At 44.3% G+C, this 11,405-nt stretch overlaps 2 protein-coding genes across 3 annotated transcripts in view; both read right to left on the bottom strand.

Moving 5' to 3' along the window:
• LOC120300282 (protocadherin Fat 4-like) overlaps positions 1 to 11,405 on the bottom strand; it is an 85,847-nt gene that overhangs the window by 27,239 nt on the left and 47,203 nt on the right. The window lies entirely within an intron of this gene.
• The window catches only part of LOC120300295 (protocadherin beta-16-like), a 43,666-nt gene that overhangs the window by 25,798 nt on the left and 6,463 nt on the right, over positions 1 to 11,405 (bottom strand). The window contains exons 1-2 of one of the 2 annotated variants that reach the window (XM_039326118.1): positions 1,277 to 3,662; positions 202 to 334 (exon numbers count right to left, since the gene is read on the bottom strand). In XM_039326118.1, the coding sequence (XP_039182052.1) occupies positions 275 to 334; positions 1,277 to 3,637 (2,421 nt within the window). In that variant the 5' untranslated portion in view covers positions 3,638 to 3,662 and the 3' untranslated portion in view covers positions 202 to 274. Of the gene's footprint in view, positions 1 to 201; positions 335 to 1,276; positions 3,663 to 11,405 lie in introns of those variants that run through there. The other variant, XM_039326117.1, reaches the window with a different exon arrangement.

The following is an 11,405-nucleotide window of genomic DNA, read 5'->3' as shown; positions in this document are numbered from 1 at the left end:
GAAGATGCTTGCTTCCCATTCAAAAGGTTGAGAGTTCAATCCTAGGCAGTGATAGATGTTTCTCTATCAGGGCACAAAGAGAAAATATCTGCTGCAAATAGAAGATCTGTCAGCTCTAGGTGGATTCAAATCACAGGGTCCTGATGGATTACATTGCAGAGTTCTGAGGGAACCGGCAGACATAATCTCAGAACCACTGACCCATATCTTTCAAAGTTCTTGAAGCATCAGGGAACTACTGAAGACTGGAAAAGAGCTGATGTGGTCCCCATCTTCAATAAAGGGGGAAAAAACAGATCCAGGAAATTACAGACCAGTCAGCTGACATCAATACCTGGGAAGATTTCAGAAAAGTTAATCAAGCAACAAATCTATGAACACCTAGAAACAAAAAAGATTACAACCAGAAGCCAACATGGGTTCATCAAAAACAGATCAGATCACGCCAAACAACTCTTATTTCATTCTTCGACAAAGTGACCAAATTAGTAGATCAGTGAAATGCTGTAGACATAATATATTTAATTTCAATAAAGCATTTAATAAAGTATCAATTTCTTGGCAAGCTAGAAAAATGTGGGATAGACAGAACCACCACCAGGTGGGTTTGTAGCTGGTTGACAAATTGTCATTAATGGAACTACATTCACATAGAGGCAGAAACATACAAAGAACAGTTACAGGACTTGGTTATAGTCTAATGAGAAGGAATGACATGATAACAGTGTTCCAATATTTGAGGGGCTCCTACAAAGATAACTGGGTCAAACTATTTTCCAAAACAACAAAAGGCAAGAAACAAAACAATGGATGGACATTAACCAAAGAGAGAGGCACCCTAGAACTAAGGAGAAATTTCCTAACGGTGAGAGCAATCAACCAAAGAACTACTTGCCTTCCAAAGTTGTGGGTTTTCCATCACTAGAGGCTTTCAAAAAGAGACAGGATAACCATTTGTCTGAAATGATATAGGGTCTCCTGCTCAAGCAGGGGGTTGGACTAGAACAGGGGTCCCCAACGCCCAGTCCATGGACCGGTACCGGGCCGCAGCATGTCAGCAACCGGTCGACAGAAATAAGCAAAGCCCCATCCATGGGAGACAGGCAGCACACAAAACCACACACTCTCTGGTTGGTGGAAAAACCTTTCTGCACGGAACCGGTCCCTGATGCCCAAAAGGTTGGGGACCTCTGGAATAGAAGACCACCGAGGTCCCTTTCAACTTTATTAGTCAATGTTCTAAACATACGCTTCTTCATTAACAGATTATACTCACCTGGGATATATCCTCTCTTTCCTCCAATTGATTAGGAAGATCACGGCAATCATTTCTAATCTGTGGATTCAGCAGAGTTTTTCGATGCTCCATAGTAAAAACAGGAAAGAAAGGCCTAAGGAACTTGAACTCACTGCTCAGAGATCCATCCGCTAAGCATACCTCATAGCTGAAGGCCTGGGAAGGTGTCCCAGTATTAGGATCCACACACTTGTCTTGTGAACTTGGTCCCACGGGGAAATTAGATGCAGAATGAGAACTTCCTATGAACTTTCTTCGCTTCTGAAACTTGGTGGCAATAAACACCATGACAGAAAGCAGAAAAATGGATGAGATGGCAACCAAGCAGATAATCAAATACATGGTTAGAGTATGATCTTCCTCCTGCGGGACTTCACTCTTAGGATTATCCATAATGTTCATGTATGGATCAGAGAAGCCGTCCACTAGAAGAATTCTTAGGGTCACAGACACAGACTGAGGCGGATGCCCATTATCCCTAACTGCCACAATAAGAGTGTGTTTGAAAGTGTCTCGGATGTTCACCGGCCTCATGGTTTTCACTTCCCCATTCTGAGTCCCAACAGCGAAGAGACTCGGATCTGTGGCCTTCAGCAATTGATAGGAAAGCCAAGAATTCTGCCCTGAGTCCCTGTCCGTTGCTACCACTTTGGTGACCAGGTAGCCTATCTCTGCTCCCCTGGGAACCAGCTCCTTTGATGGAGAAGTGCTATTCTGAAGGGGGCAGAGGACGAAGGGGGCGTTGTCATTCTCATCTCTGATAAGAACTCGGACCATGGTTTCTGAGCTCAGTGGAGGCGAGCCCTTGTCTACAGCCCTCACCATCACCTGGAAATCTTGTATATCCTCATAATCCACAGATCGGATGGCATACAGGTTCCCGGTTTCGGAGTTGATGGAGATATAAGATGATGCGGGGACATCTCTGATTTTCCCAGGTAAAAGCCAATAGGTCAGTTTGGCATTTTGTTCTGTGTCCACATCCACAGCGTGGACTGATCCAATAAGCAGTCCTGGAATGTTGTTTTCTCTCAAGTGCAAATCGTAGAAAGATCTTTCAAACATTGGAGGGTTATCATTGATGTCTGAAAGTTGAATGCTAATAACTGTCATTGAAGTGAGTCTGGGAGAACCTTGGTCAGTGGCTGTGATGGTGATGTTATATTGTGACATTTGTTCTCTGTCCAGTGGCTGTTGAGTCACAAGCTGGTAATAATTGTTCTCAGTCAGTTTTAGTATAAAAGGCAGGTTTTTGTCAGTGTTGCAGGTAGTTCTGCCATTGTCTCCAGAGTCTTGATCTCTGATACCAAAAAGTACCACCACCGTTTCCGGGGGAGAATTCTCTGGTAAAGGATTAGTGATGGATGATACAACTATTTCTGGGGCATTGTCATTCTCATCTTCAATGTCAACAAGAACTTTGCAGTAAGTGGAGAGTCCTCCTCCATCTGTGGCTTTGATACTGAGTTGATATTTACTGTTTATTTCATAATCAATTTTCGCTACAAGTGTAATTTCCCCAGTATGGTTGTTTAAGCTGAATGATTGAAGCACATGTGCTGGTGCCTGGCTAAAAGTGTAAATGATGCGAGCATTGACTCCAATATCTTTGTCAGTGGCTTCAACTTTAGCAACCAATGAGCCTGGATGACTACTTTCCATCAACTGCACTTTATAGACTGCTTGTTCAAATTGGGGCACGTTATCATTGTTATCCAGAATATCAATAATTATCTGTGCTGTGCCAGTTCTCCTTGGGATCCCTCCATCCACGGCTTCCAGAGTGAGGATAAACTGAGGGATCACCTCGCGATCTAATGGCTTTGCCAAAAGCAGTTCTGCATATTTGCTGCCATCATTTTGACTTTGCACGTCCAGCTTAAAATATTCACTTGTGCTTATTATGTAGTTCTGGATAGCATTTTCCCCTTTGTCTAAATCATGGGCTGTCTCCAAAGGGAAACGTGCATTTATGGGGGTCTGTTCAGGTATTTCAAAAAGGAATTGATTCTGAGAAAAGGTAGGGGAATTATCATTGACATCTTCTACCTGAACTTCAATTTTGAACACTTGCAAAGGATTTTCCAGCACAATTTCAGAGAATAGAGTGCAAGGATCAGTCAGACCACACAAAGCTTCTCGGTCAATTTTATCCCTTAATATTATATTCCCAGAGTGAGGATCCAGCTGGAAATCCTGCCTGGAACTCTTAGAAATCAACTGTGCTCTGCGAGCAGAGAGCTCCTTCACATCTACCTTCAAATCTTTAAGCACATTTGCTACCATTGATCCAGCTTTCTTCTCCTCAGGCACTGAATAGCGGAACGGTTCACACAACATACCAGAGCTACATAGAGAAATAAAGAACAAGACCACTTGCCTGCTAGGAGGAGATACTTCCATTTTCTCAGCCTCTCTCTGGGAATATGATTCTTCGTGAAGCAGCTCCTACAATTTCTTTTATAGTTGTTATCAGAATCCAGCAGGAGTTATTTTTTGGTATTCATGCTGGAATATTTTCTTTGGATATTTCTCAGTTGAGAGCTGTTGCCTTTTGTTCTGAGATTCCTTTGTCTAATGACTAGATCATCCTGAAATAAATGAATCTCTCTTTTTTTACTGTTTGGTGCAATAGCACCACCTTGTGTGTAAAGTAAATGGAGCACTGAGTTTATGAAACTCCTTTGAGTAGGGCATTTATTCTAGAGTATCGAATGGTGCGTGCTTCTTTTCAAAAGAACAAAATGTTCCTCCTGTATACGTTCTTGGTGTCATCTGTCATAGCAAGACAATATATTAACAGCTTTCAGTCCAAAGAAAAAGGATTCCTCCCGAAATGTAAGAGCTATAACTTTTGGTATGATTGTGACGTGAATGTATGTATAAGAATGTGTATGCAATTAGATATCCAGAGGAATTTCATTTTTGTGTTATATTTTTACTAGCACCTTTTCATGTCCTGAGTTTATAATAACCATGTAGGTCATACTTTGAAACAATCATGATTTTCACTTCCACTCATATCTACACATTTCATAATTCCTTTCAGAAAAAAATTAAGCAGACAGGAATCTAAATTAAAAAGTCTCCATTTGCATAAGCTGCCACTGCATTTGGCTGTTTCTTTTTTCGTATTACTTTGTAGAGGTTTTTACCTCTCTTGTTTGTCTAATGTTTTGTTTTGGATCTTTTTTTCATATTTTTGTGTCAAGTATCACATAAACAGAAGAGAAGAACAGGAATGAACAATTAACTATCATATTAGACCAACTTGGAAAAGGGATGGAGACTGTATTCTTATATTTCATATCTAAAAATTCAGAAATAGTAATAGTAATAGTAATAGTAGTAAAGTTGGAAGGGACCTTGGAGGTCATCTAGTCCAACCCCCTGCTCGGGCAGGAAACCCTACACCATTTCGGACAAATGGCTGTCCAGTCTCTTCTTAAAAACTTCCAGTGTTGGAGCATTTACTGCTTCTGGAGGCAAGCTTTTCCACTGATTAATTTTTCTCACTGTCAGGAAGTTTCTCCTTAGTTCTAGGTTGCTTCTCTCCTTGATGAGTTTCCACCCGTTGCTTCTTGTCCTGCCTTCAGTTGCTTTGGAAAATAGCTTAATTCCCTCTTCTTTATGGCAGCCCCTGAGATATTGGAATACTGCTATCATGTCCCCCCTTGTCCTTCTCTTCGTTAAACTAGACATACCCAATTCTAGCAACCGTTCCTTATATGTTTTAGCCTCCAGTCCCCTAATCATCTTTGTTGCTCTTCTCTGTACTCTTTCTAGAGTCTCAACATCTTTTTTACATCGTGTGACCAAAACTGGATGCAGTATTCCAAGTGTGGCCTTACCAAGGCATTGAAGAGTGGTATTAATACTTCACGTGATCTTGATTCTATCCCCTGTTAATGCAGCCTAGCACTGTGTTGGCCTTTTTGGCAGCTGCAGCACACTGCTGGCTCATATTTAGGTGATTGTCTACTAGGACTCCGAGGTCCCTCTCACAGTTACTACTATTGAGCATGGTGCCACCTATGCTGTACTTGTGCATTTGGTTTTTCTTGCCTAAATGTAGAACCTTGCTTTTTTCACCCTTGAATTTCATTTTGTTAGTTAGTGCCCCGTGTTCAAGTCTGTCCAGATCCTTCTGTATCTGAAGCCTGTCTTCTGGAGTGTTGGCTATTCCTGCCAGCTTGGTGTCGTCTGCAAATTTGATGAGTTCCCCATCTATCCCTTCATCCAAATCGTTGATGAAGATGTTTAAGAGTACTGGGCCCAGAACAGAGCCCTGGGGCACCCCACTACACACTTCCCTCCATATAGATGCAGTTCCATTGAGGACCACTCGCTGAGTACGGCCGGTCAGCCAGCTACGGATCCATCTGGTGGTGGTTCTGTCTACCCCACATTTTTCTATCTTGTCAAGTAGTAGGTTGTGATCTACTTTATCAAATGCCTTACTGAAGTCCAAGTAAATTATGTCCACTTTGAAGCTGAGGTGTAGACACAGAACAACCTGTGTCACATTCAGATTTCCAGAGGTGTAGCTTTAATAATCTATCTTGCAAAGATTTTAGGGCTACCACCTTAAGGATGAACAGATGTAATGTTGTATACCCTTTCATGACTTTGAGCTGACTTAATCAGTTGCATGGAGCGTGGTTTTTTTTATATATAATAATAAGTTAACTGTGTGGCAAACCAAAATAATAACAATTGCAAAGGGCAATTTTCCTTGGAACAGCTTACATTGTGCAATGAAATCCTTAACACCATCAAACAACTTCTACTTATCCCAGCTCCTTGGGAGGGACACAACAGTGAATAAAACTGCCAAATCCAGTCTAATTGTCTAGCTCAGACATGTCAAACACAAGGCCCGGGGGCCGGATGTGGCCTGCGAAGTGGTTTCATGTGGCCCGCGAAGCCATCCTGGAAACAGTGAGGGAACGGCCCCCACTGCCTTGGCTCTGGCCCAGGCCAGCCAGGAGCAAATGTACAATTTTGTGGTGGCCATCTATGCTGAAACGCATTCAGTCTTAGCTCCACAAATCCGTCTGGAAACAGCAAGGGACCGGCCCCTGCCGCATTGGCCCCACTCCCTGGGTGCATGCTGGGGAGGTGTCACCCTTTGTGAGGAATGAAGAAATGCACCATTGCCAGGAAGTGGTCAGCAAATGGCCCTCGCCTACTTCACGTATCTGGCCTGATGGGCTCTGGGGAAAGGGTTTTGGCAGGCAGTGAGACTCCTCCAGTGGACCATGCCTTTGGCACTTGCCCTAGTCCCACCCCCTTCTTCCAGAGACCCTCAGATCTGTCCCACTCCTGCCCAGACCCCCACAGGCACCCTTGATGTGAACAATGTAGAGCTGGCCATGCCAACCCAGTAGGCCACACCCATTCCATCCACGCCCACCCAGTAGGCCATACCCACCCTGGCCACACCCACTCGGCCCCCCGAGGACAACCGCAGTGTTGATGCGGCCCTCAATGAAATTGAGTTTGACACCCCTGGTCTAGCTGATTGTGCAACCAACTGTGACATTAATATCAAGAAAGGAATCTTTCAAGTTTGTTATTGCACTGATTCTCCTATCAACAATACTGAAAAATTTAGGCCATAGTTATCAAACATCCAAAATATTTGCCAGACTATCCCATCTCCTTTACATGGATGATATGAAGCTGAATGGAAAAGCACTATCTGAAATAGAATCATTATTCAATTCTGTCCATATATAAGATCAAGACATTGGAATGGAATTTGGGCTCAACTAATGTTCCACCCTCACCACCAACAGGGGAAAAATGGTGAAAACTGAGGGAATCATGATGCCTTATAGAAATGACATCAAGAGTCTGGAGGACGATGTTCACCACAAATACCTGGGCATCTTTCAAGCTGAGCATCTTTCAAGCACACTGAAATTAAGAAGAAGATCAGAAGAGAATACATCAAGAGAGTGAAGATTTCAAAGTCTAAATTCAGTGGAGGAAATACCTTCAAGGCAATTAACACCTGGGCAATGCCAATCATTTAATACACATGCTTGGAATAGTGGATTGGACTCAAGCAGAACTAAAAGCCCTGGCTAGGAACACCAGAATAATAATGGCAATGAATTATGCCCTGCATCCTCACAGTGACATTGACAGACTCTACAGCAGTGGTTCTGAACCTGTGGGTCGGGACCCAATTTGGGGTCGAACGACCATTTCATGGGAGTCGCCAAACAACACAGTCCGCCATTTTTTTCCCTTTTCCGTAGCTGTGCTACTCCCTTTTATTTTATTGGCTTTTGAAAGCCAATAGAATAGATTCTCGTGAATAGAGTCTAATTCTATTGGCTTTCAAAAGCCAATAGGAATTGTCCAGGCTCTCTCTGCCCTGGTGAGCCCACCAAAAGTCCCATTCTGCAAACGGTGCTGCAAGTTGTCTGCAGCAAAGGAGAGCTGTCTGGAAGCTTCCACCCCTCCCTGCTGAGCAACTACTAAAAATGTAAGTAAAAGAGGGCCAGGGGTGGGAGGTGGGAGGCCGGCGGGTGCAGGGAGTGTTGCTGGCACGCGTGGGGCCCGGCGGGTGCCTTAACTCCCTTGGGCTGGGCCAGCTGGTGGCCCAGCTGGTGGTCAGCCTGCACCGTCTCTGCCGCTTGCCAACTATCCCTCGGCTGGCGCAGGGGGCGGCACCACGCATGCGCGGCGCTCCTGGACAAGGAAAGTCCTCGACCTATGACCGGTTGGGTAGTCCTCAACTTATGACCGGTTGGGGGTAAAAAGGTTGAGAACCACTGATCTACAGTATCAAGAAAATAGGTGGGTGTGTAATGCTGCAAGTATACTAGATGGCTGAAGAATATCTGAATAACAATGAAAAAGATGCACTGAGTTGTAGAGAAAACAAACTGGCTACAAAAAAGACCAAATGAAGACTACAAAAGAGACATGGCAAGGCAAACAGTTACCTGTCCAGTACATTAAAAAAAGCAGACAAAGTATATAAGAGCAAGACCTGGCAATTGCTATGAACAGGGAAACCAAAAAAAGAAATGGGGGGCTAATTCTGGCTGCACAAAATCAACCTTAACAACATACAAAGCAAGAATTAAGAAGACAGCAACAGACAGCAAATGCTATCTCTGAAAAAAAGCTGAAGAAACAGTGGACCACGTAGTTAGCTGCTGCAAGAATATCACATAGATTGACTACATATAAAAGCATGATAAAGTAGCAACAACGGTGCATTGGAAGATCTGCAAGAATACCATTGGCCTGCAAGCAAGAACTGGTGTTATCATAAAATGGAGAAAGTAATAGAAAATGAAGAAGCTAAAGTGCTCTGAGACTTTAGAATTCAAACAGGTAAGTACCTGCCACGTAACATCTGATACTTAATAATTGTTAAGAAAGACAAAAAAATTAAACAAAACTGGGTAGTGGATGTGGCAGTACCTGAAGATAGCAGAATAGAAGAACTGGAGAAGATAACAAAATACAAAGACCTGCAAATAGAAATAGTGTCAACTCTACAACGAACCTGGCTGAAGCCATCTTGCTCGTTCTAGGTTGCCATAAGCATGGGAGGAGGGAAGTGGAGGGTTTTTTTTATAGTCTAAACAATTCTCTGTCCTGTGGGAACCAAAATCATTTCAACAGTCGGATTGGGGAGTTGGGTTTTCTGTTAGAAAGCCCGTCAAACTATTCTATTGGGAAATGTAGTTGATTTCCTAGTACTGGGATGGGAAGTTTAACTTTGTAATAGTCTAACTCTTTGGAGAAAATTTCAGACTTGATTTCACTTTTGATTGTGCTGATATTTTTAACCAATAAACATGTTCTTTGTGGAAGCCTCATGATATTAAACCAATTCTCCTAAAATCTTTTGCCTTCTGGTCCTGAGCCGCAGTCACCTACTCACTACTTTTGGGAGGACGGCAAACACTCAGGGGAGAAGTTGTGATGGAGAAGAAGGGAGAATTGGCCACTGGCCTCAGCGCGGCTCCGGCAGACAGAGCACAAGCTACTGTTCAAGTGGAGAGCAAGGCTTCTGTGGCAGGAGCTAGACCAAAAACCCACATGATTCCACCTAACAAATTGGGACAGCAAGAAGGGATCCTGACCCTCGAGGAGCTGGCCACTATGAGGCAGCTCCCCAGCGACAAAGCACCCGCAAGGCTGCCAAGGCAGAATTCCCTCTGATTTTATCCTACAGCCTTCGATCACCTGCACTGAGGAAGGTGAAAAGGCCAGCTGGATGGGATGATTCCGGAGAATGGAGATACTTGCAGCCATCCACAGCCACTCAGTCAAGAGATTGAGAGAGAACTTTGACCAGCTCGAGGTTGGGGAGATGGAGCCAATTGCTCACTCTGTGATCTCCACTAAACACTCGCCGACACTCCTGCCTCCTTGTTGGAGCCCAAGCCCAGTCGCAATGGTCAGGGCAGTTTCCTTTTGACCTCTGCCAGCTTCAGCATCAAGCCTGGCACCCAGGCAAAGTCCCAAGCAAGACTGGTGCCCCGCAAGCCCAGGAGCCTGCCAGGGTGGCACCTCCATGACCCCAGTATCATTGGCTAGCTTACTGCCCAGAATACTGGGGCAACAGACAGTAGACCTGCCTCCTATCGAACCCACATTTGATGGAGATCCTGAGAAGTTGTCTTTCTTCTTGAACCAGGTATGGGTTCACCTAAATCACTATGCCCATTAACCTAGATGATGCCGGGATAGTAGATAGCCATCCACAGCCACCCAGTTGAGAGATTGAGAGAGAAGTTTGACTGGCTCATGGTTGGGGAGATGCAGCTGATTGCTCACTCTGTGATCTCTGCCGGACGGGACACTAGATGCTCACTGACGCTCCTGCCACCTTGTCGGAGCCCAAGCCCAGTCGCAATAGCCAGGGCAGCTTCCCTACAACCTCGGCCAGCTTCAGCATCAAGCCCAGCACCTAGGTGAAGTCCCAAGCGAGACTGGCACCTGCAAGCCCAGAAGCCCAGCTGAGAGGGTTCCAGCTCCTTATAACAGCAATGAGGAGGGAGAAGATGACCCAATAGTAAGTCAACCCATCTCACCTTTCACAATCTCTGCCAAAATCATAGTACCCAAGATGGGTGTCCAAGCAGATTTAAATGTCCTAATTGACCCAGGTTGCACCAGATGCTTAATCAATCTCCCTACAGTACTAAAGTTAGGGATCCATGCCAAGCTAATGCCCCTGGCCATGAAATTTGAACAAGCATATGGGTCTCTTATTGGAGGAGCCCCTGCCACGCACCTGACCATAGGCAGACACTGGGAAATTATCTGTTTTGTAGTGGTTCCTAAGGTGACTGAGACTGTAATCCTAGGGTTGGTCTGGCTCAATAAGTGGTGTCCCATGATTTGGTGGGAGGATGGAGTCAGGACTCTAAGGTTAGCAATGGGACCCCTTCCACCCACATCGATCAGCGAAGTACAGGGGCCTGCCACAACCGAGACCCAAGAAATTCTTGAGACTCTAAAAGCCATCATAGAGTATGTACCAGGAATTCAATTGATACCGAGTGAATATCGAGACTTGGTGGAGGTATTTAGTGAAAAGGAATGTGATGTGCTCCCCCCACACCAGGTGACTGACTCTCCCATTGAAATCCTCACTGGGACTTTGACAGACTGTACGTACCAAGAAAATAGGTGCAGATTAAGGAGGGGGATGAATGGGAAAGAACTTTCAATAGCCCCTGGGAAGTTTCCAGTTTAAGTTTATGCCTTTCGGTCTCCAAGGAGCCCCTGCCATATTTATGCTATTTATCAATCAAGTACTGCATGATCATTTATTCAAGGCAGTCTTAGTCTACCTTGATGATATCCTTATTTATACTGACACCATGGAAAATTATGTCAAATTAGTGCGTGAAGTACTCAAGAAGCTGCTGAGGAGTAAACTTTATGCTAAGCTCTCTAAATGTGAATTCCATCAGCCCCACATTGACTACCTAGGATACAGAATTTTCAGTGAGGAGGTGGAGATGGACCCTGCCAATTTTAAGATGGTGCTGGAATGGCAGCCCCCACTGTCCCATAAGTAGCTTCAAAGCTTTCTAGGATTCATAAATGTTTACTGGCAATT

Source organism: Crotalus tigris, unplaced genomic scaffold (genome assembly GCF_016545835.1).
Source record: "Crotalus tigris isolate CLP2741 ecotype Arizona unplaced genomic scaffold, ASM1654583v1 scf7180000024339.11422700, whole genome shotgun sequence".
Lineage (NCBI taxonomy): Eukaryota > Metazoa > Chordata > Lepidosauria > Squamata > Viperidae > Crotalus > Crotalus tigris.
Note: the sequence above shows the minus strand (reverse complement) of the source record. Positions and strands in the feature narration are given on the sequence as shown.